The sequence below is a fragment of the Harpia harpyja genome, chromosome 2, assembly GCF_026419915.1.
Source record: "Harpia harpyja isolate bHarHar1 chromosome 2, bHarHar1 primary haplotype, whole genome shotgun sequence".
In the NCBI taxonomy this organism is placed as follows: Eukaryota; Metazoa; Chordata; class Aves; order Accipitriformes; family Accipitridae; genus Harpia; species Harpia harpyja.
In genome coordinates, this window is record NC_068941.1 from 29,714,342 (window position 1) to 29,739,877 (window position 25,536).

The following is a 25,536-nucleotide window of genomic DNA, read 5'->3' on the forward strand; positions in this document are numbered from 1 at the left end:
AATACAGCTACATCTTGCTTTCAGGACACCTTGTGAAACTGGTTCAAAACCTGCCATCTCTCTGCCTAGCTGGTCTTAGGGGTGATTCTGCACCAGAAATTTTGCAGGGACTCCTCACACATCCATTCCTCTTCAAAAGCAACTTCTGATAACCCACTGCCATCCATTTCACTCTTGTAGCATCCTGATCCTGGCCTCACAAGCAGCATAATGAGAGTGACAACCAGCCCATCAGTCCTTGCTGGGCAGTTTCTGAAGAGACAGAATACACAACCTTGTTAACATATTCAGCCCCACAATGCAAAACTCTAAAAATTTATTTGTTTTTTTTAACTCAAATCTGGATGCGTGCATCTGCACAAGTACACAGGGAAGAGCTCTGGGTAGACCTACACACCAGCCAGTGATTAACATTGCTGCATTTGCAGGGGATTGCAGGACTGTGAAGTCATTTCTAAAGACCTGGGCCATCCTATAGCAGTTTGTAGATTTGATAGCAGGGGCAGGAGAGGAAGAAGGGGAGACACCTGTTTTACAAGGGACAGCTGACTTTCTGCTGTGGCTTTGTCACCTCTCTGAATGGCAAATTAATCACATACTTTGTGCTCCTTCAAATTGCAACTGACCAGTGTTATGGTCAGAGCCCTGAGAAAGGGGGCAATGAACAGGATTGTGTTGCAGCCAGCATGCACTGCTGGCTATTGATAGATAGGGTCAACCGCTTTCAGTGAGGCACTTGTGCAATAGTTGTTACTGCCATCATTTGTCATGGATCCCCAATTAGGATTGTTAGTACAGCAGCAGGAAATCAAAACAGGACATGGAATAATGACAGTTCAAAGTTAGTCTAAACTCAGCCCCTTCCCTCAGAGGGCAGAGCCTTTGCAAGCACACCTCTTGCTAAGTCCGCCAATTTTCACACAGCATCTCTCCCTGCAAGCACAGCCCAACGTTGCAGCCACAGAGTGAAATCAAAGTAAGATTCCCACCAAAAGAGCACGGGAAGTTCCTCACATAGCACTGCTGGTAGTTTTGGAATAGGAGGAATTGACAATAGTACGGAGAAGAGTTGCTGAGAAGCCAAGTTCGCAGCCCTCACAGGGACTCTACAGCTAAATATCTGTGGCAGCCTAGCACCATAACGCATTTTCACTTGCACCAGGATAATGAGAGGCATCTGTGGGCCTTGTGCAGTAACTGAGAAAGAACAAGGCAAAACTATACCGCAGTCACCTCAGCAAGAAAACAGGGACCTTGCCCCTTACCTATAACAGAGGTTAAGAGTCTGTTAAAACTATTTGCTAATTGGGTTATTACACTAACTCCTAGACGTGGAGATTTACGGATTAGATCAGTGGAAACTCCCAAGTGCAAAGTTGGTAAGGCCTGTTGCTACATCAGAAAGGAACAGCATGCTTGAAAGAAGCAAAGGAAGTGACAAGGAAAAAACCCAATAAATTTACATTTCAGGTAAGTAACAGAAAGAGACAGGCTTGCAATCAAGCATCTTAATGCTGAAAACTAATGATAACAAGCAAACCTCAGTTCCAAGTTGTTGAAACCTAGGTGCATTTCTGTGATGAAAGGTCCAGTTTTTCCTTGGTATCTGCTGTTGGTGACCTTGGTACTGGTCTATAACAACCTTTGAGAAGCACAAGCCCAGGCGGTAGTGCTACGGCCTTGGACTTTTAAAGTGGGGTTTGAGTTGCAGCAACGCCAACTTTAGGAAGGCAGTGCTCCACTGCAACCAACACCAGCAATTTTAACTCGGTTGCCTCTAAGCGCCATTATACCCATGATGCTGCCTACAGGGCCAAAAGACAGGCTTCTTGAGGGCAGCTTGGCAAGTCTCCTACCAGCTACCATGCTAGCTGCCAAAGGCTGAAGAGCAGGCCCCTGTCACCTTTGCTCCCAAAACCCCCTATGGTCAGTCACAAGCTTCCGTAGCCCAAACTACTGCCCTGGGCTACACGAAATTGCTGCAGCCCTCCCTGCCCACAGGAGCCCTCCTAACTCCCCAACATCCTGCTCCACAGGCCCTCCCCAGCCTCAAAGTCCTTGCACCCCCTTGCCACTCCGGGCTCCTTGTCCCTCACTAGCTCCGGCCCAGCGGCCACCACAGAAAAGACACATCCCGGGACCGACAGAGCGGCAGAAGAGAGGGAGACGGAGAACGACGGCCCAGCGGAGCCGCCCCGCCGGCGCCAAGGGCCTAGAGCTCTCCTGCCCGCTTCCAAAATGGCGGCAGGCGCACCCCTCCTCAGCCTCGCGCCGCCCGGGCGGGGCGGGCGAGCGGGACAGACCGCCCCGGGGCAGCGGGGCGCATGCGCGCCGCCCGGCGGCAAGATGTCGGCGCAGGGGGACTGCGAGTTCCTGGTGAAGCGGGCCCGCGAGCTGGTGCCGGGGGACCTGTGGGCGGCCAAGGCCTGGCTCATCACGGCGCGGAGCCTCTACCCCGCCGACTTCAACATACAGGTAAACGCCGCCGCACCGGTGCAATGTAAAGGCGCGCCGCGCCGCTCCCCTGCACGGCCTTGCGGCGGGCGCTGCCTGCCTGACTGACTGCCGCTTCGGTCAATGGGGGCGGAGGGGAGGGGGGCGGAGGGGCGGGGCGGTCGGTTGCCGTGGTGACGGGGACCCGGCCGCGCCTGCAACGACGCCGTCTCGTCCGTGACTCGCCGTGGCGGCCGCGGCCGGGCCCAGCACCCGTGGCAGGGGCCAGGCCTAGCGCCCAGCTAGAGGCCTGGCCGAGCATCCCCAGAGGCGTCCGAGCCAGTGATAGCTTGCAACTGCTTCCCCGCAAAAAAACCCGCTCCTTGCGAAATTCGCAGAGATAAGATGCTCGCTGAAGGATTTAGTGCGGCCTTGCTTAGGCTATAAAGTACAGACTTGGTGACTCTGTAATAGATAAGAAAGAGAGTAAAGGGAAGCAGGCTGCTTGTAACTGGTTCCTCAGGGTCTAGCTTAGATAAACGGCGTCTGCTTAGAAGGGTGCATCCTCAAAGGCCTGGGTTCATCCAGAGGACAGCCCGTGGAGACTACCGATGGCCACCCGGGACCCTCAGAAGACCACTGACTCTTCTCCTGGAATAAGAAAGAGCATGCGCCAAATAGATTAGCATATGTTAAGTAGTTCTCGGAAATCTGATGAATATGTATATAATGTAAAGATAAAAGCTGTGTAGTTTTCGAACACGGGGCTCCACCTTTGCGAAACGATTCGCGTGTGTGCCCAGCGCTGCAATAAACGGTGCCTGCTTTCTAAAACCTCAAACTGGTCTTGGAGAGTTTTCGTAACCGGATTTTTGGTAACACCAGAATCCGTGATGGAGGCAGCCGTGTTTTGCAGCCCAACGCTCCTTTGCAGACTTTATTCGTGGTGTTTCACTCCCCTCTGAATGGACAGGGTGGCTGTTGGGAAATGCAGAGCTGGGCAGCAGCGGTGCCACAGGTGCTGAGCCTCTCGCTGTGGTGTCCAGTGGTTAAAAATAAAGTGGCAAGCTTGTAACTGCTTGTTGTGGTTCACTGCAGTAAAATCCACTCCTATGAGTGCTTTGGGAAAGAGGTGAAAGTGTTGGTTTTTTAATAACTGAGGGAAAGGTCCCTTTCTGTTTCTTGTTTTTGCACGTGATGAAACATTTGGGTTTGCTGTTGCAAAAAAATAGCAATTTCTAACAGGGATTTAAAGTACCTCTCTTGCCTATGGCACTGGTAATAGCTTGGGGGTTTTGCATTGCATTTGACTGGAAATAAACCCTGGTCGAAGAACTCTTTAAATTCTCACTAAGTTTTCTACTTGTATAAAAATAAAGCCAGCATGTTGATATCAGAGTACTTATCACACAGAAGATTGTGCCTAATTTAATATGTGATTACATAGTCTAAACTCGGCTCCTAAGTTCTACAGCAAATGTTGCAATCCTTTCGTTTTCTGTTATTCAGACTGCTCTGGCAACTTGGGGACAGCTTTTTAGAGTGGAAGGACTGACGTGATTCATAAATGTATTCAAGAAAGCTAATGTTCTGTTTTTCCATCTTGCAGTATGAGATGTACACTATTGAGAGGAATGCTGAAAGGACAGCGTCTGCAGGCAGGCTGCTCTATGACATGTAAGTAATCAGAGCTGAAACTCTACAGTTATGCCAGGTGCTTGTTTCCATAAATGTCAGAGTTTCCAAAAATATGTGAGTGTTCTTGGAAATCCGTGTGGATAAATTAAGCAGAAAAGGTCTGATTAATTAAAAATAAACAGTAAAAAGGAAGGTTTTATTTTTCATTTGCCCATGCACATTCTTTCATAGGAAGGTTTTGTCTTCGAAACAGGTTTTGAGATCACTGTGCGTTCCTTGCCTCAAACTTTATTACAGGTTTGTGAATTTTCCAGACCAACCTGCTGTATGGAGGGAAATTAGCGTTATTACATCAGCATTAAGGAATGACTCGCAGGACAAGCAGACACAATTTTTAAGAGGTAAGGATTCTATTCAGTGAATAGGGAGAGTCCTGAAGGAATCTAAAGATAAGCCCTCTGGTTACATATCTAGTGTGACAAGTAAATGTCAGTCTTTTTAACTTTGCTTGTGGGCTGCAGATTTTTTTGCTCAGTTCAGCCTTAGAGACCTTATTTGGTGTGTTAGGCTTTGGAAACACAAAGGGACATGCGAAGCTGATTCTCACTGCTTTGTCTCTTATATGGGTAGACTAAGTCTGCCAGAACAACAAGCACTTAGAAAAGAGATTGCGTAGGGAACAAGTGGAATGGGACTTAGGAATCATTGTCCCACCGATTGCAGAGAACAATAAATAATCTTAAAAATGGGGTGAATTCATACGTATGAAGTGAGGATTATGAAAATGAACAGTGACCAGAAGGGCTTGGCGTTCACTGCTGCAACCACAGGCAGTTTTGAAAGCAGGATTTACGTCTGACAAATTATAATCTGCTGTTTGATTATGTGCTTCAGAAGCTCTAAGGATAAGCAGTGTGTAACTCTGCATACAGGCTATTCCAGTTAAGGAAACATTTGCTTTTTCATGGGGTCTGTTTATTTTTCAGAGAGAATACAAAACTTACAGGGAGAATATGTTGGTTTCTTTTTAGTGTCTCATTGGAAGTTTAAATTGAAAAAACTACCTTTTAATAATGAAAGTATTAATTGTAGAAGTGGAATGTAGGTAAAAAAATAAATGAACATTCTTGAAAAAGCATCTTAAAATGTCAAATATTTAAGTATTAGGTTTTTAAGTATTCCACTCATTAGCAGTCTTACTTGCTATTTCAAGTTCTGTGCACCCGAATAAACAGAGATAACTATTCATATGGACTTCTCTGAAAGAAACAGATGTTTTTTTTCCAGGCATAGATATTAAAGGAAGAAAAAAAGTATAAGGAAATCTCTTTCACTCTGCATGGCAAGGTGATGTTGACTAGTCTTTTACCCATTGTCAGTCACCTTTACAACTCAGACATAGCAAGTTTAACATTTTAAATTTTTTTTTTTAAGGATTATTTGAAACCCTTCCTGGTCGGGTCCAGTGTGAAATGTTACTGAAGGCCACAGAGCAGTGTTTTAACACATTAGAAAGGGCAGAAATGCTACTACTACTCCTGCGACGTTTCCCAGAGACTGTGGTGCAACACGGGGTAAGAGAAGAGAAGCTGATGGTAGCTATTCAGGAGATTGGCGTTCTGTTTCTTGAGATTTTGTTGAAATGTATTTTCCTTTGCCTAGTGAGAGGGTGAGTCTTTTTATTCATGTTTAATTGTGAGTAATAGTTCAGATTGTGGTATCTTGAGGTTACCACCAGGAAAGAATTGGGCAGAAAACAAATGGAAGCAAATAAAACAATTTTTTGTTTTGTAAATACAAAGAATATTCCATGCTTTTTCAAAAAGCAGAATGGCACAAAAAAGAGTGTAGAGGAGTATTATAGTCTAAGAAAGAATATTGCTTCAGCTTTTTGTCAGTAAACTCTCACTGAGAGCAGAGTGCTTTGAGGTTATGACTAGACTCTAACAAGCAGTGTGTTTGCTTTGACTTACGAAACTACAGCTGGAGCTCTTCAATTGGTGACCTACTTTATTTAAGGACAGTTTAAGGATAGTTTAAAAATAGTTTAAAGAGTATAAAACCTGTTAGTTCTGAGACTGACTTATGCTAACATGTTCTAGCTGGTACTAGCATCAGGCACAGTGCACACTTACTACAGCTCAGGTGACAAGTTGCAACTTCAAGGCCTGGTACCTCCATTGCTTTCCCCTGTCTGTGCACATCTTTACTGATACCGTTGCATGCACAGTTTTTCTCTTGGTCTTGTTCTGCTATCTTCTGGCATTGCTTTTCACCTGTTACTAAGTAGAGCTAGTTTAACTATATATTTAGAGACTAGCACATGCAATTGCCGTATAGTGAATTGCTACTCGTGCATCCACTGAATTATTGTTCAACTCCATTGAATCGCAGTTCAAAAAGTTCCTAAAACCACTGGTCCAGTGTGTGATTTTCACCTCTGCTTACACAGGTGGGCCTTGGAGAAACATTATTAGATGCTGAAAGTATTGAAGACCAAGAATCCCCAGTGAATTGTTTTAGAAAATTATTTGGTAAGAAAATATTAATGTTCTTGTTTTACTATACAGCTTTTTAGTATGGCAAGATTCTGAGTAAACTACTTTCAAGATACTAAGATTAGAAAACCTCTTTAGTCAGAAGAGGCTTAGGCCACATTAGGCCAGGCAGACCATGTGGTACAAATTGGTATTACACTCATTCATGTGAGGTTTTTTGTGATCCTTTGTGGTGTATGGTCAGCCAGAGATGGAGGCTTACATTGCTGATTGAGAAACCTTACTTAGGACAGATAGAACAAAAACCCCCACAAACCTAAAGGATTTTTTGCTTTGTTTTCTATTTTAGTTTGTGATGTTCTTCCTCTAATAATTAACAACCCTGATGTTCGACTTCCTGCCAGCCTGTTATATAAATACCTGAATAAAGCAGCAGAATTTTATATTAACTATGTAACTAGATCTACACAGACAGAAAGCCAATATCAAGGTAAGAATATTTTTACAAAACTAACCTTTCTTAGGATGTATTTCAGTATTACTGAAGTGACATCCATAAATGAAGAATGCATTACTTCTATTAATCCTTGTCTATGGGATACATTACATAATAGTATTTGATGTTTATTCGTTCTTTGATACCAAAATACCTCATGATGCTTCAACTACTTAGTCGTGATGCTCATGAAGCTTCAACATATGTACTGAGAGGTAGGACAAAATGTCCAAGATCTCCTTATCCAGCCTATCAGCTTTCTTGTATGAGGAGGCAGAAATGCCTCCTGCTCCCTGTTAGCCTTCTCAGTAAAGAATGGTTACCCTGAAAGCTCTGATGTACATTTTGACATGTCTCCTTCTTGAAAATAAATCAGTTTATGAAGAGAAAAATGTGCTGGTTTTCCTAGGTTCGCAAGATTCCTCTGATATTATGTCTCCAAGCAAGCGTAGCTCTCAGAAATATGTAATAGATGGTCTCACAGAGAAATCATCCCAGATTACAGACCCTTGGGAGAGGCTATTTAAAATATTGTCTGTGGTGGGAATGAGGTGTGAATGGCAAATGGATAAGGGAAGAAGGTGAGAAATGTGTACTTTTCCGGGTATTTCTTCTCAAGGAGAATTTCACTTTTTAATTCTTAAGGAGATGGTTTGAAGAAGGATTTTAACGTGAGGACATTTTGTGTAAATTCAGTGCAGCTTTTCCTTCCAGACTGTACAGTGTAAAGCAAAAAATGTGGATACAGGGAGCACTTTCAAATTAGTCTCTAAACTAAGTCTTTGTTGATGAAAGTCGTGCATAAGAGCTGTAGTACTGTGGGGTATCCTTCCCTAGGTGCCTCTGTGAAGAGAAACATGGTAAATGTTTAGTGAAGTTTCACTGGTGTGCATTCCCAGCCTCCACTCACTTGCAGCTGCAGGATTTCCTCAGCCAAAACATTAAGTTTTTCATATTCGCTATGCATTCTTTCCTTTAGTTTTGGAGTCTGTGTAACATTCTGAATTCTTTTTGTCTCTCCTCCTCAGAAGTTTTGGTGATATTTTGCATCGAATGAAAGACCTCTGCAGATACATCAGTAACTTTGATAGCGATGCACATGCTAAATATAAGAATCAAGTAGTGTATTCCACAATGTTGGTCTTCTTTAAAAATGCATTCCAGTATGTCAGCAACATCCAGCCATCGCTCTTTCAAGGTTAGTTTCTAATGTTTCAACTTTTGTAAAGAGTTCTTTGTGGTTTCATTGCTAATGTCTGAAAGATCTTTTCTCATTAGTCTTTTGAAACTATCACCTTACAAAGTGATGTGGGTCTTTTTTAAAATTCTCCCAAGCCATTACTCTTATCAGCAGAAGTGGTTCATGACAACTGATGTAGTGGATCAGACCAAAGATCGATCTAACTTGGCATTGTGGTTTCAACCTTGGCCAGCAGCAGTTAGTTGTCTAGCAAAGAGAAAAGTAACAGACCAGATATTATGAGAAACATCCCTAGGGTTGATTCCTACTCTTCATCAGCGTTGTGTTTGTTTCATTTTCTTCTCTGATTCTGTTTCTTTGAAGCTGACATTTTCCTGGATTCCTTCAGTCAAAAGATTGTACAAAAAGCTTCCACAAAATAAGTGAAGATATTTTTGCATTAGGAACACACAACAAATCTATAATTAATCAAATAAAAACTGAATAGGAAAAGATTTCCTGAAATTCACAAGCTTCCAACTTGGCTTTCTTTGTATAGTTTAAGCATAATCTTTAAGGTGTGCTTTGCACATTAATCCTAATGTGTAATTAATTTGTAAGTTGAACATTTAAAGCATGAAATGTTACCTGTGCTTTTTCCTACCCGCTCAAATCTGCATTTGGGGCATATCACATTGCTTGGAACACCTTGGACTGCTTCTACAGTGATTGACTGGACTTTTCGGGTGGCCCAGAAGCCGAGGGAAGTTCTTTAACCTCCAGCTTGTTTAGAACTTACTGAAATAAACTGCATCGCAAAGAGGAAATTTCAGCTCTTAACAATGTGCACTTCCTGCTTCTTCACTCACTGCTAGGGAATCCCTTGCAACAATAACAGTTGTCACCATAGGTAATTAGTACTTACTAACACTACAATGACTGATTAATGAGAAAATTACAGTTTTAATACTGTGTGTTGTGTTCATAAGTTTCATCACAATTTCCTGCAAGGTGCAAGTGATCATTTGAGTGATGAAACACTCAATACAAATGATGGGCTTTAAACAACTTTTACAGAAAGCTGGCTAATCAGTTGAACAATGTCAGTAGGTAGCTAAGCTCAGAAGACAAATGACATGGCAACTTGTATGCAAAGAACATGGAGTCACTTTAACAAATATAGGAACTAACTTGAGTTGAGCTTTTTATTCTATCCAGAGGAAAGAAGAGTTACGTTGGGGCAGTGAGATACTTCAGCTGTGCATATAGTTTTAGCTGCTTGATTTTGAGTTGAGGAGGAAAGGAAGTAAAGCACTGGTGAAAATGTTCCTTTCTAAGTTGTACAACTGAGTATGTTAAAGCTCATGTTTTCAGAGTGAACCACCAAATAAAGAATGTATACTGAGATAGCAGAACGCAGTCCCTTTGGTGCAGCATTTCTGGTACTCTCTGTCATTTCCTGACATCAGGAAAATATTTCCAAGACATCTTTTACTGATTTCTACTTTAGCATTAAAGTCCAGTGGTATTCAGTGTCTTTCATATCCTTTCTATCATTAGGGTTTTTCTTCCTTCTTTTCAGAAGGCTCACTGTAGAAATGTAGAATCGGACGTATTTTGGAGGGTAGTGGTGGGGAAAAAAGCTGTCTCTTCCTTAATCCAGTAGCTCTGAGCTTTGATCTGTGACTTTATTTTCATGTGCATGGACTTGCAAGAAACCTCTTGAGTGAAAACTTTTCAATGCATTTCTCTTGCATAATTTGTATCTGCCTTGCTGGAGACTTGAGAAATGAATGAGGCAATTCACACCTTTCATAACTTTCAGGCTGCCTGCAGGCTTGGCAGGAGTTGCTATTTGGGCTGATGCTTTTAGGGGTTTATTTATAACACTCTGTGCTAGAAATCAATTAAAACTCTGTAAGCTTAGATTCTAGAGCTCGATTAGACAGAAAAACACAACATTGCTCTTTGTATGGCTGTGTAACTTTCAGTAATGTAAGAGAAGGTTTGCAGCGCAAGTCCAGGGTGAGGTTAGGTTTTGTTTTGGTTTAGGACTGGAGGTTTTGGAATAAAGGCTGCAGTGCGCTTGCCTGCTACTGAGAAGAGAACATTTCTTCAGAAAGCAAAGCACTTGTACTGATTTGAATGAATACCAGTTGAGTAAAAGAAAAGCCCACTCTTTTCTTCTCAAGTGTTAGAAGTAGGCAGCTCTTGAGATTCTAGTAATAAAACTCTTCCAGCATCATACCTGTGGTACTTTCATATCTGTTTCTCCTGGATGCTGTTTCCGACATTATGGCTTGTCTGTATTCTCAGTTCACACAGGTTAGATTCCAACACAGTGGAATACATGATGGTACAGGAGAGGTGATTTCAATCTGTTGTAGCCTTTGTGTAGGGGACATTTCAATGGTAGTATTTAGTTTGAACCTAGTCAAAGGAGATGACATTATTCGTTAAGCATACCAGGTTGGTTTTTTCTTGTAACATTAACTTCTGTTGTAGTGGACTCCTTACACATCACTTTTGAGTAGATGGGAAAAGGTTAATATAGGTTCTTTTATGTCAAAGATGAAATGGATTGTCCTTACACTAAGCTCTCAAATTAGTTCTTTGCAATTATGAATGAGGCCTTAGCCTCATATCTCTCTGCAAATAGAAACAGAAGAAATGCACATACTGAAAATACTTGTCTGCACTGCTGTCTTGTCTGGTGGAGATTTCAAAAAGGGAAAACAGGTTAATAGATTTCCCCTTTCCTTTATATTTCTCTTTGTCCGAGCTTTGCACATCTATATATAACCTGATTGTGCAAAAGGAGAAAAGTTATTGGAAGGAAAGCTTTCCCAGTAGGGACCATGTACCAATGCTGTTTGAGATTAAGAAGTGTTCCTATTTTATATCTAATGAAACTTAAACACTGAGGTCTGAAATAACCGGTACCAGATCCCACTGTATGTTCTGTGACACCAGTGAAAGTAGAAATTATGTCTTCAAAATGAGGCTTCTCTAGAGGCTTTGGGGAGTGATGATGGGCTCTGGCAGTCAATTAAAGGTTTAATTCTGTACACTGAAATCAGTGGGGGCAAAGCTGACACTGAGTGATCGTACTAGGGAAATCTTGTGATAAAATACACTCACTTCTTTGAGGCTTCAGTGCCTGTCAGCATATTGCTTTGGTTTCTTATGAGAATGTTTTGAGAATATTGCTGTGCTTTGCCATGTTTGTGGCTGTTAACTTCAGAGCCATTTGTTCTGTTCACCTGTTGAATAGTTTTGCTTCTATAGAAGCAAGTAATGCTTGATGAGAGAACACCTGCTGCCTGAGTATATCTTGTGACTGCGCTGTAAGAAAAGGATTCAAAGATATTCTGAAGCTCTCAAGCAAACTCTTGTGACATCTGGTAAATGCATTCAGACCTTTATCATAAGGCTACTTTGAGAAAACCACAGCTTTACCAGCAGAGTTTAAGCTCATGCAACTTAAGTGAATTAATTTCAGATTGTTTTCTCTAGCATTATATTTGTTACTTGTGAAGGAAACAAAACCAGCTTGATGTAGGCATGAGACCTTTCAGATCAGTTTAGAGCAATCTTGAATTAATTTATCTTTAAATCCAGGTCCAAATGCTCCAAACCAAGCCCCACTGGTTCTTCTCGAGGATGTGACCAACATCTATGGTGATACTGATATTGATCGTAACAAACACATACACAAAAAGAGGAAACTTGCTGAAGGAAGAGAAAAAACAATGGTAACTTTTCTAGACTTCTTGTTTCTAACAAGAACGGCATTGGTACTGGGATTTAGACAATAGTGGTTTTGACACATATGTCATAGACATATTTTTAGAGCTACCCTTGAATAGCTGTTCATGACCACAATTTGCAAACAGATTTTTTTTGGCTAAAGCCAGCAAGAATAAAATTATTTTTGTAGCAATTGCTGTAGACATGTACGTGCTGATATGAATACTTTTAACTTGAAGGAGTTCAGCAGAGACTTCAGAAGCTGTTAAAAATGGTAGCTATAGCAGTCAGATGTTCTACAGCTAAACCTCCAAATTAGTTGACTTTTCATGATTGGAACTGTGAATACATCTATTTCTTTAATAGTAGAAAACCACTCTTTTATAGAATTTCTCTGCTGGTAGAAGTACACACTTATACAAGAACTACGTTTCCTTTGCATTATGCCACTGTAGGCTTAAACTGAATGATAAAGTGTGAAGTATGTACGTACTTTAACATTAACAGATAATCTGGCTGAAGTTCAGTGGTGGTACGCTGTGTTTAACAGAGTGAATTCTTTTGGGATAGTGTTTATCACACTGTACCACTGAGTTTCTTGGTAGCAAAACAGATTGTTCTAATATTAAAACAATTTAAGTGAAAAGTCACTTAAAAGCACTTCAACTAGAACTTTGGCATCTCTAGTACAGAATTGTTTTCCTGTGTTCAGTGGAACTTCTGTGACTTTAGAGTCCTTTGAAATAACTATAAATTAAGAAGTGAATCTTTTTGTTTTATGCTGACTCTTAAGCAGAGCTCAGATGATGAGGATCCTTCTGGGAAGGCGCGAAGTCGCCATATTACAGTAAACAAGGCAGATCTTGCAAACTCCATTGAAGTATTAGAGAGCTTTAAACTGGCAAGAGAGAGCTGGGAGCTGCTCTATTCTCTGGAATCACTCGACAAAGGTAAGGGTAACTGCAGGCAGAGTTGCACTTAGGCTTCACTGCTGTGCGTAGATGTCATTTTACTGTTGTTAAAATAGAATTCCTGTCATTGTGAGTCCTTAAAATTGAATTTACTTTGGGTCCCGAGTATTTTTTACCTAAGTTCCAATAAGAAGCTTTATCAGTTGTTGCATTTCTCATTATTTTGTTCCTGGATTTCGTGTCATCCTTCATGCATCTTTGCTTATTCACCCCCACTTCTCTTGAAAGCAGCTTTTACTGAAGGAACAGTTGGTTAGTAGTAGTGCTGACAATACTTGGTAAGAATGTGCTGCTAATGGCTGCTTTAGTTCAAGTCTTTACTGTGTCTTCTCTCCCTTTCTGATAATATCTGGTGTGATAATCTTGAAAACAAATTTCTCTTCTAAAAAGCAGGCAAATAGTACCACCTACCTGCTTTTAGATTTGCTGGGTGCTGTGAAGAAAAGTATAATCAAAACATGATTGTATAGGAGTACAGTATCCTATATTTGAAAGATTTCACACTCTTACTGTTTTGTTTTTTCATTTTTAAGTTCAGCTTTTTTTTTTTCCTAGATGATTGATTTTTAACCCAAAGCTGTGAAATGCTTCATTTTCTCTTTTACTTTTTCTTCTCTGACCACTTACACAGAGTTCACCAGAATTTGTTTGTCATGGAAGACAGATACCTGGCTTTGGTTGAGAATCTTTCTTACAGACATGATCATCTACCAGGTAAAAAAATAAAGTAAAAACTAGTAAAAATTTTGACACCACTACGTTGATCTTCCTTCTAGTGAATAGCTGTTCCGATTAGCCAGTTTCACTGCTTTAAGTGTCTACCAATTTTATCCTTTAAAGCATGACCTTTTGGGGATGGAATCATAGCATTGTTACCACAAGCTAGGCACCCTACTTAGGATATTCCTGTCCCAATAGCAGTTTGTTGAGTCCACCTAATTTTGGCATATGGAAAAGGCCTCTGCGTTGGCATTTTCACCAGTAGATATACATAGTGTTATGGAAGAAGAGTGCATTTTTTTCATCTGTCAGTGCATTATATTGGAACACAATCAGAGAGAATAATCTTCAAACAGCAGAAGATTTTAACATGTCTTAGTTAAAATTTATCATTCTCCTCAGAAATTAGGCTGACTGTACTCATTCCAACTGCCGTCTACAGAACAAAGCTTGTTCTTTTATATTTTTTCTTTGGGGGTCTTTTATTTTTGCCTGTACTTGTACCTGAACAAGAGCTATTTCAAACTTTATTAGTCTAAATAAAGTAATGATTAACTGTGAAGAGCATGATTATTTGTTTCAGTTATAAATGCAATTTTGTAAACAGGCTTTTTAAAGCAGAATTCTGTTTGTCTTCTCGCTGCCTTGCAAGTGATCGATTACACTCCTGTACACAGCACATCACTGGGGAGTGTTCTGCTAGATTAAAATTTTGAAGCCCTGTTACTTGGATATGCTCTGTTTTGAAAGCTTTCTGTAAGGGAATTTTTATTTCTGTCTTTCTACCTGTTGTATACAGAAGACCCTAACACTGTCTTTTTATATCTTTTTTTAAAGGGGCAGTACAAAAAAGCAATTAGCAGCCTACATCACTTGGCAGCTCTTCAGGGCTCTCATTCTCCACAGCAAATTACAGGACAAGGATCATTAGAAAGTCAGAGAGCACTAATCCAGTTAGCAACATGCCACTTTGCCCTTGGAGAATATCGGGTATGTACAGCATTCCACACACTGGTCCTTCATCATCTGGCCCTGTGGTTCCTGTTTGTCTTCTTCCCTTGAATTTTCCCGTTAGCCTGCTTTCAACAGGGTATCGAACATAAGCCAGCATCTACTGAAAAATCCACACTTCACAGGGAGCAGAATTGCACTTCCCGGCACATTGACTGTCTGTTAGCATCTCTCTTATATACTCTATTTGGTAGTTATGATTTGGGGGGTTTAGTTAGGATTTTCCATAGCTACAAGTGTTTGAATTGTCTGTAAAGGTAACGTTAAATTTGAATTCCTTAACTTTACTGAAACAGTTTTAAATATTGAGGAAAAATTCTTAGGTATAGGCTTCCTGAGGCAGGGGAAAGAGAAGGTTTATAGAAAAGAAACTTCTGTGATCATCTTAGAAAAGAATTAGTTATCAAGTGATAGTATAAGAGACTCTAGAACAATATTGTCTGGCCTGACCTCTGAACTTGCTTTACGTTTGCAGTACATATTTTGTGGTTTTAGTATTACAGGAGTGCATGGTGGTCTGAGGTCAGTCAGTGTCAGCACTTATAACAAAGGCTGGGTCTCTTAGGATCTAACATAATCCTGGTACTACTGGACAAGTCTTTTTGTCCCTTCCAGTTTACTACTTTTTCATTGGAAATGCGGTAATACATGCCCACAGACCTCTTATTGTCTCCAAGAAATAGCATTAAAAATTCACTGCATTCCTGTCATGCTGTCAGATTGCCGTTCTGTTTTTACCATAGTATCATGGTTTAAGCCCAGCCAGCAGCAAAGCACAACGAGGCCGCTTGCTCACTCCTCCCCCCTGGTGGGATGGGGAGGAGAAAATACAAAGAAAAGCTTGTGGGCAAGACAAGGACAGGGAGGGATCACTCGCCACTTACGGTCATGGGCAAGAGACAGGCTCAACTTGGGGAAGAAACAAAATCAATTTAATTTACTACCAATCAAATCAAAACAAGGATAATGAGAAGTAAAACCAAACCTTAGAACACCTTCCCCCACCTCTCCCTCCTTCCTGGCTCAACTCCACTCATTATTTTCTCTGCCACCTCCTCTCCCCAGCAGCGCAGGGGGACGGGCAATGGGGGTTGGGGTCAGTTCATCACATGTTGTCTCTGCCGCTCCTTCCTCCTCAGGGGGAGGACTCCTCACTCTCCCCCTGCTCCAGCGTGGGGTCCCTCCCATGGGAGACAGTCCTTCACAAACTTCTCCAACGTGGGTCCTTTCCGCGGGCCGATCTTCAGTCACAGACTGCTCCAGTGTGGGCTTTCCCATGGAGTCACGGCCATCTCCAGGGGCATCCCCCTGCTCCGGCGTGGGGTCCTCCCCAGGCTGCAGGTGGGCATCTGCTCTCCCACTCCCCTCCGTGGGCTGGGGGGGGACAGCCTGCCGTCTCACCACGGGCTGCAGGGGCATCCCCTTCTCCGGCGCACCTCCTCCCCCTCCTTCTGCACTGACCTCGGTGTCTGCAGAGGTGTTCCTCTCACATTCCAATCTTCTCCCCCACTGTAGGTTCTTCTTAAATACATTATCCCAGAGGCACTACCCCCATCACTGTTTGGGTCCACCTTGGAGCCGGGGAAGCTTCTAGCAGCTTCTCACAGGAGCCACCCCTGCAGCCCCTCCCCTGCAGCCCCTCCCCTGCTACCAAAATCCCGCCACACAAACCCAATACACATGGACAGAACATGCTTTTAAAAACTATTCTAAGAATTCATTTGAAAACTTAATCCTTCAAAATAAAATAGTTTTTGATTGTAGTTGTATTGATCTTACGCTCTTGAAATGAAGAATGCCAATACATATTTTTTCACAATTAAAATGACTTATGTAGGCTCTCAGAGATTGTTTAATGACAGTTTGGCTGAGCAAAAAGGTGTAGCTAAGTTACACATTAAGTCCATTCAAGTTCTAGCAGAGAATTTTGTGATTATTTTTTTCTTTTGCAGTGTCAAAGTTTTTAATCGTTATTAACATATCTGAATTTTAAGAACTTTAATTCAGACTTAGCATTATCACGGCTCTCTTCTTTTTATAGCAAACGTGTGAAAAAGTGCTTGACCTTGTGTGCTGTATTTCACTTCCAATACAAGAAGGAGGTAAAGTACAAGAGGAGCAACCTAAAGTGAAGTCTAAATTCAGGAAAGGTATGGAGTTGCTACTGCCCTAAACTCAGTATCAGCTCAATTTTAGTTCATGTGTTTTGGTTGAGTATGTAATTCTTCTCTTTTTGTATTACGAAAAGGGAGGAAGTTCTTTATCCCCTCTTGTTTTTGTGAGTGGGTTTCCTGCTGGTACCTGTTAAAGTATATTGGTGACAAAGTCCTACCACAGGAAAAGAGAAATGAAGAAAAAATTTTAAAATGTGTAACTTCATGTTTTGAATCATTCGTAATTTACCTTCAAAGTTTTCCTCCCTACCTGAGATTTGACAACTGTAAATTTGTTTTGCTCCGTTCTAATTTCATTCAAACTTAGATAAGCCTGAGACCCCTAAAGAAGTGTATGATAAACTGTTCTGTTGCAGGGTCTGATTTGAAGCTTTGGCCATGTACCAGTAGAGCTATCATGCCCTACTGCCTTCATCTATTGTTAGCTTGTTTCAAGGTAAGCTGTAGTCAAGGCTTGAAATTCTCTTGTGTCTTTAAGGCCTAGTTTATGTATCTGGGGTCCTGAGACTGCATAGCCTTATCCCAGTGGTGTGACTAGGAGTGAAGGGCTGTTCTTGACTCAAGTGCTTCTTACCTAAATGGGTTTGTGACGGGTCTTTTTTGCAGGGGGAGGGAGTGTTGGTGGAGGAGAGTTTGTTCTCTCTTTTTTCTCTTCTATTCATTTTAGTTTTGGGCAGAGGAGAGAGAATTAATCTCAAAATATTTTTGTCTGTATTCAGACTTCTTTATAGGTCAGTGGAGAGAATGTGGTATTTTGGCTGGAAATTTCCAGCCTATTTTAAATGTATATACTAGTACAGAATGAAGTATGCTCCTAAAGAACTTTTGTATTTGCACAGATGTAGGTGAGATGAATCCCATATATTTTTAAAAGCAACATGTGTTTCCTGGTTGTCTCAATGTCAGTTTTTTCCCTGAAGCTCAGAGCTTTCACAGACAGCAGAGACGATATGGCGCTGGGCCACGTAGTTGTTCTGCTTCAGCATGAATGGCCAAGGGGTGAGAATTTGTTCCTGAAAGCCATCAACAAAATCTGCCAACAAGGAAACTTCCAGTATGAGAATTTTTTCAACTACGTCACAAGTATCCTTTCTCTAACCAAGAATGTCTTTCACATCAAAAACTGTGTGCTGGGGTGTTGAAAAAGCTGTTAGATAGTTTCAGCAGCAGCTCTCTCCGTGAATCATATTCTGTATTTATTTCTATACCATGCAAGCCTCTTGTAACATGTGGCAGCGCACAATGGACTATAAATATGCCTCCTGTCACCTGTTCTAGCACATCAGAGTACCCTTAAGTACACTGCAATTGCACTTCCATTCAGAAAAACACCAGCAGCTTGGGTTGCTCGTGCAAGTGATGGCAGTCTTTTTCAATAAGATATATAGGGCATTGTACTACAAGGTTGTTAACAAAAATGATAAAGTGGTACCTATGCTTCAGAGTTGAATGATTTTGGTTATTGTTTATGAAATGTTTTGTGTGGGTAAGATTTTTGGGTTGAGTAAGACAATGAGCTATGTCAAAGTTCACGCAAAGCACATCTAATTTCTGTATTTAGGTTATCTGATATACGCTTTCATCAGCATACACATGTGGACAATTTAGTGTTTAACCTAAGACATCCAGTCATAGTCCCCAGGAAGCAAGGGGTCTAACTCCTATCTGAGACAACTAAAAAAGCCCTGGTGTTAAAGGAAGGAAAAAAAAAAAGAAGAAAAGCTAAATAAGGGACCAAAACAGAAAACTAAAAACGGTGGTATGTGCCACCATGGTGGCATTTCCTTCAGTCCCAGCCTCCATATGCACTGCTTTGATAATCTGCAATGCAGGAAAAGGAAGTAAAACCAACCAGGGAATTTGTTTGGAGAGATGTGCTTTCTTTACCTCTGTCTAGCTATACATAAGAAGAAATGAAGAAAGGAAAGAAATTGACTGATGTGTGTATTTTGCACTTTAAAAAGCCATTTCTCATGAATTTGTGGAGGATTAGGAGTACATGCTGTGATTATCACTTTTGAGGTACTTCAGTAGTTGTTCATTTTGACTGTCCTTTCAGCAATGTGGCTTCAGATGCGAGGGGTAAGAAGGAATGTTCTCTATCATTTTTTCCCTACTCACATCTTTAACGTTTTCTTCAGATATTGATATGTTGGAGGAATTTGCCTATTTAAGAACACAGGAAGGAGGGAAAATCCATCTGGAACTGCTGCCAAATCAAGCAATGTTGATCAAGTAAGCATAAAAAAGCATTTACTGGTTGTCTTTGCTTTCATGTAATCTTCTGGACAGTAAGTTTGTCATGTCTTTCAGTTTAAATTTAAGGAGTTGGCTAAGGAGTTCAAACAAGGCTGTGAGTTTCTTTTTCTGACTCTCCTGCTGATCTGTGAATGCTTTTTGGGGGTTCTTCAACTTTAAACTCCTACTTTTACAGAACTTTAAGTGTGGCATTTGCTTTAGAATGATTCAGACACTTGCACTTTGCAGGAATTCTTTAAATAATTAGGCATGAGTGCAAGGTGGTGTTAATAATTTTGCTGAACAGTAATGCTGAACAGAAAGCACTATTTGTTGGAAACAAAGTTATGAAAGGCCACTGAATGATGGAAAAACAAGTATAAGACATAAATTAAATTACACTCCAGGTAAACTCTAATAACCTTTCTGTCAGAACTAGCAGGTCATCTCTTGCTATGTACTGAACAAGCTTACTCTGCTTAGCTTATTATGAGATGCTGAAGGAAATTAATAATTTGGATTAACTTCCTAGGTGTTCTTAGTTTTGGGTCAAGACTGAACAAGTATCTGCTGGAGGGTTTTAGTGGCAGAATGTTTTGGAATATCCTGGTTGTTTATTAGAACTTGTGGCATTTTGCTTTATAAGAGGGGGACTGCTAAAGTTTGTTGAAATTCCAGTTTGGGTCAATGTATTCTGGCTATTCATTAACTAGAAATGGGCTAAAGTTTTAAAAAAATGGGAGCCTAACATTAGACAACTGGATCCAAATTTGGACTAGTAAATAGATTTTCCAGAGTTCTAGGTAACCAACACAAAAATGAGATACTAGGTATAATTAAAGAAAAGAAGAAATGCAAATGCTTAATTATGTGACAGAATTTTCTCTTTTAAGCTCTAGATTTTCAAACTCTTACCCTTGCTATATCTCACTGCTTGTAACCAGCTGTATGAAAACAAAAGTCAGGGAATGCTGCACTACGTATGATGTTAAGTAATAAGCTTTGTCAGCAGGAGGGCTTAGCACTGAAGACTATGCCTGGTAACTTCTTAGCTGCTGTCTCAAGTTAGTTGCAATAATTCAGTGCCATTTCTCTGTGTCATGGCTTTTAGTTTGATTGGTGTGGTAGCTGTTACTTACTGTTCTGACTCCACCAGTCAGGAGGTAGGTAGCGAGCAGTGTTTCTAGCAAGACAGGAATATGTCTTTGACCTCCTTTTGACCAGTGTTATGTTTCCTGAATGATGGAAATGCTTGTAGAAGAGCGGTCCATTTCTTTCTGCTTATTCAGCCAAAACGGCCAAATATCCCGTCCAGCTGGAAAAGCTGTGTACAGTGTCTGTGTCTCTTCTGTGGCTGAGATGTGTAGGACAGGAACCACTTCATCAGAGAGCTCATGGGAGGGAGAGTTCAGGGTGTAGTCCATTAATTGGAGATGACGTCTACTCCCCTGGTACCCCAGATATTTTTTTAGCTGGACTAGGTATGAGGCTCAGGGATGGTGTCACTCAACAGTGTTGACCTCAGCAGCACTGGTTAGCTCATGGTCTCCCCCAGCTAGGGTTTTAGATAAAGTGCACCAGCACAGCTCCGTTTCCTGGGTCAGTGGTTGGTAGGCTCAAAATCTGCAGACTGGCTTTCATCTTTCAAAACTACCACCAGTTCTGGTTGTATGAGCTGCTGCACCATCCCAATAATTAGCTGAGGCAGCTTAGATACTGTTCAGTCATGCACAGGAAGACTCCGAGTTTGCCACAGCAGTCCAAAGATGAAGCAGTTGCTCCTTTGCCTGATCTTTCCTCGGCATAAATGTACGTAGCAATCCTGCATCTTAATTGATGGGAAATGTATTACAGATATTACATGGTTTTTATAAGGACGGCTTTTTGTTTCGTGACTTAGAGGACTTTTTCTCCCCAGGTGAATTCCACATTCTTCCAGTACTTTTCCTCAGTACCTTATACTTTACAGGAAATGATATTAATTTTTCTGAACCCAGGAAAGCAAACTGCAATGTGGTTTTCAAAAGCTGAAGGAAGATCTTGGCAGCCTGCAGCCTTATAATTGGGTCCTGCAAAATATATATACATATAGCTTTGTATATACAAGCTTGTAAGCCTTCCCTTTGCTTGTATCCATTGTGGGAATATGAAGGTCCGTGGTTTTGGTTTTAACTGGTGATATAGCCAGCTCATTCTGTTTGCACTGTCAACAAGACTTCTACGATGAACTCTGAATGCAACCACTAAGTGCCTCTGAACTCCATTCTAGACAAGCCAAGTTTCATAGTTTTACTGATTATACATGTCAGTAGTGGCAGTGTTAGCTAGTGAGGTTAAAGAGGAAAAGAGCAATATGCAAGGAATGACTGATTAATATCATGCTCCACTTTTTGATAAATCTTACTCTAATTAGTCTAATCTTAGCCTACCAAACTGTGTAAACTTGATGTGAAAGCTGTTGAGTGTTCTGCCTCTACTCACATTCCCATCACATCTCCCCTTGGGGACAGAGAACGAAAAGCTCAGTTGGTTTGAAGTGGAACAGTCTCTTGAAAGTGTAATTTTTATTCTGATTGTGCACTTGGGTATGTTTAGTTCTGACTGCAGATCTTGCAAACAGTAACGAAGACACAGTTGCGCAGAATCCCTTTTGCAAACATCTGCCACTCTGGGACCAATAACATCTTGCTGTTGCTTTGTATTTTCTGTTCCCCGTGTCCATTTTTGCAAGTAGTGGATTCGCTGACACCAAGAACTCTTGAAAAATTATCTCATTTGATTGAGTAATTCTTGTGAATATTTTATTTCGGGTTATTGTAGCTGTACTGTAGAGTGTTTCTGTACTACTAAAATACCCCATCTTTGACTTTTATAAGCATAGCTCTCCATCCATATTCATTAATAAATTATAGCTACTAACCAACATGCCCACCTGTGAAATCTGAAGGTAGGCACCTAACTCGATATTATAGGCATGTAAGTGCGAGTCTTGCTTCTCTGCTCTCTTAGCATCTATGGGGATGAACGATGCACTCGGTACTTGGGTGCCTAATAAGATTTAGGTGACATTTTGAAAGACTTAGGGTCAGAAACTATACCTGTTCTGTATATACCAAATTTCTCATTTCTCCTTAGGTGGGGTGTTGGATTTGCTCTAGGCTGGACCCGTGAGGTTATTATCTTGTGTTATAGAAAGCACACAGAGATAAGGACTTAAATTCATTGAGAAGACAAACGGTCTTTCAGCTGAGATGCCTTTTGGTGGCTAGTTCATGTGGCCCTCCTGGTCATAAATGGGAGGTTGCTCTGAGTGGGCATTTGTGCTCTGACATTGTGACGTCCTCTAACAGCTGTTTTTTTATGCAGTTTGAATTTGAAAAGGTGAAAAAGGCCATCTGTGGGCTAATGAAAAGATACTTAGGCAACCTGTAACAAACACTGTCATGTACTCAACTTGGCCGATACCCGCTGTGCATGCACTCGGCTTGGGCTCAGCAGCAAATCCCTTAACTCCAAGTTGTGGGCTCTTCCGGTTCGCTGACACGCTCTTGCCAGCTCTGCAGGGAAGCTGTGGCATCTGCACTGCTCCTCTGATTAAGTCTTTTCTGATTGACACACTTCCTGGGAAGAGCTACAACGGTTCATCGTAGTACAACTGTGAATTGTTTTTGCACCTACCGCTGCCCTTTCTCCCGGTGTAACTGTCCAAAAATATGTGTATATATTTAGACCACAGTTGCAGAACAGCCTTGCAATGAAATCTGGGGATATTTGCATGTTTGATGCTGTTAGGGTCCTGCAACCCTTTGGCTGTTTGGTGGTCAGATTGCTATGTGGTCTCACCCTAGTTCTTTGTTGCTCCTTTTTCTGGAGAGTTGTTTTGCACCAGAGGGGGAGTTGGTGTGTGGGTGTTTGAATGCTGCTATTTGCTGTTTTTTAAAGGACTTCTAGCCCTCCCATGGGGTTACTGCAGCAGGAATTCATACCTGTGCTACAGCCCAGCATACAGACTGCTGACAGGTACCAAGTGGAAAAACCCTGCTCATAAGTGTGCTGTGTTTTGTCAACATGTTTTACTGCCCATGGTTTTCAGCAATCTGTTACTCAATATTTATCTTTTTTTTTCTCCATTTGTGCCTACATTGCCTGGCAAACCATGTTGTTCTATTATAACATTTATTTTTCTTTTTCCCATAAGTTGCCAGTATCCATGTCCTTTCAATTTAATAATCACTGTTGAATTTAAACAGAAATGTAGAAATCCCCCAAAATGATACCGAAGTTCAATCACATACTAGGAAGAGTATAACCTTTTCTTTTCAAGATACTGGTTACTGGATCTGTTTGTAGCTCTCTTCTTCTTTTAAGTTGTTCTGAATTCTGTTCCCTGTTTTCCAGCTGTTACATGACACACATCTTCAAAAGCGCTGCTGGCTTGCTCAGTAGCTGTAGGTTTGCATATTCTCCTTTAGGTTGTAACTGACCATAGCACTTGGCTGCCAGCAATGTTTAAGACAGTGAAGATGGAAAACAGGACTTATCCCATAACCTCTGAATATGCTGGAGTATTTTCAGTGCAGTTTTGCTTCAGTCAGCCTAGCTCATCAATGAATTGCCTAGTAGTCTCCAGGCTAGTCTCTTCTTTACCTTTTCCACATGTTACGGAGATCTATACTGTTTTGGCAGAGAAGTCTCTTCTGAAATGCTGGACTTCCTGATTTAAGTGAAGGTGGGGTGGTATTGTTGGTGAGGGTAATTCCCAGACTTTCCCCTTTCTCATTTCCAGCATCCCTGGATTGGCACAGGTGCCCTCACCCTTTTTTTTTTTATTTTCTTTCAGTCCTTCAGTGGGCTTGCTGGGTTCAGTCCAGCTCTTCCTTTCTTACCCATGACTCACGACTTGTCTCAACATTAGCATTATGCTTTTCTCTCTAATTTAATTTATGCTGCTCCTTTAGTAGTACTAGGGCTCTCATTTCAGGGCATATCTTTTGCTTCCCTTCCCAAGTAGGGCTTGCAGGTAAATGTTACAAAGTCTTGATCTTATTCATCCAGTTCTGGACCAGTGTGAGTAAAGTGTAGTGCTTTGGCACTGCAGAACATTGTTTTAGGGACAAGATTTAGGTATTGAGTGCTACGGGCTAGCGAGAGGACAAAGAACTGTTCATAAGAACAGCCTTTAACAGGGCAATATCCCAAGTTTCCCCAGCCAGCACTGCTTTAGCTTGCTCAGTAGCTGGACCTTTGTTGTTTGAAAACAAGTCCTGAACTTCTGCTCAGAATAAAGGTAATCCCTGCCTGGTGTCTAGTATCTCCACAAGAGCTGGCTTCTACTGACGCAGACTCACAGCCTGGCTTGATTTGGGCTTTGTGTTGGCCTGTCAAGTGTTCACTGCGCCTTTCATTAGTCAAAGAGTTATCAGCACCCACAGGATTGTATAGCTCCTTCCTGCACTTTCCTACTGGTACAAGATGCCCTCTGCTCTTTATGGTGGCAGCCATCTGTCCCCTTCCTCCAGAGAAAGCAGGTTCATCTCTTCACTCTTCTTTCAACCCCAGCCATTCATAGAAGTGATTACAAGGAGGAAGTGGCATGGGCTGCAAAGGTAGAGAGAAAAAAAATATTCCTTTCCCCAAGCAAGGAGAACTCTGTACATGCTGGGTTAAGAAAAGAGATCTTCCTGTTACCCAGAACAGCAATGTTTCCCCTCCCCTCCAACAGTCATAATCAAAGCAGTGAAAGCATAGACTTTTGCGGAACTTCTAACTGTTGAAAGACTTGTAAGCTACTAAACACATGATTTTTTTTTTAAAAATAGCATAGTACAGGCTATTTGGCTCTCCTTATAGAAATTCAGGTATGGACAGCAGATACACAGTAAATGACATGCAGCACCTTTTAAATTACTGTAGTGCACCAAATAACTGTTATTTGATTTTGTCTGTCTGTCTCTCCTTCATGGCTTAAGGCATCATACTGTTACCCGGGGTATAACTAAAGGAGTGAAAGAAGATTTCCGCCTGGCCATGGAGCGCCAGGTCTCACGCTGTGGGGAAAATCTCATGGTGGTCTTGCATAGGTTCTGCATTAATGAGAAAATACTGCTGCTTCAGACTCTTGCTTGAATGGACTGGATCATGATGCAATGTCTCTTAACGGAGAGAGGGGAAGGCTCTTGATTGTATAAACAGCGGTGTGGCTGTGGAAAATCACTTGTCCAGAGTCAAAGAAGTTCCCTATGAGTTACAGGTTCTGTAATACACAAACACTACTCAGTGTTTGTTCACTGCTTACTTTTCTTATGTGGGTAGATCAAACTTTATAAATAAAACTTTGTTTAAGAAGTCTTCTGTAATGTCCTATTTTGGTTGGGTTTTTTTTTCCATAGCATTATACTAAGGTGTGCATCTTAGTTCTTTCCATCTT

At 41.3% G+C, this 25,536-nt stretch overlaps 1 protein-coding gene across 4 annotated transcripts; it reads left to right on the forward strand.

The window, feature by feature from the left end:
- Positions 1-2,302: 2,302 nt before the first annotated feature.
- On the forward strand, positions 2,303-25,454 carry INTS10 (integrator complex subunit 10). Of its 4 annotated transcripts, none has more exons than XM_052774292.1 (18): positions 2,303-2,475; positions 4,043-4,110; positions 4,369-4,472; positions 5,506-5,645; positions 6,524-6,605; positions 6,919-7,059; positions 7,475-7,646; positions 8,094-8,263; positions 11,867-12,000; positions 12,789-12,945; positions 13,598-13,680; positions 14,524-14,676; positions 16,739-16,847; positions 17,228-17,307; positions 17,792-17,954; positions 19,013-19,106; positions 23,052-23,129; positions 25,079-25,454. In XM_052774292.1, exons 1-18 carry the CDS (start codon positions 2,347-2,349, stop codon positions 25,233-25,235), a joined length of 2,214 nt encoding a protein of 737 aa, XP_052630252.1. In that variant the 5' UTR covers positions 2,303-2,346; the 3' UTR covers positions 25,236-25,454. The 4 variants fall into 4 exon arrangements, with proteins under 4 accessions (XP_052630252.1, XP_052630262.1, XP_052630270.1 ...); XM_052774302.1 differs by having other exon boundaries at positions 2,304-2,475; positions 12,792-12,945; XM_052774310.1 differs by lacking the exon at positions 23,052-23,129 and having other exon boundaries at positions 2,304-2,475.
- Positions 25,455-25,536: the final 82 nt, after the last annotated feature.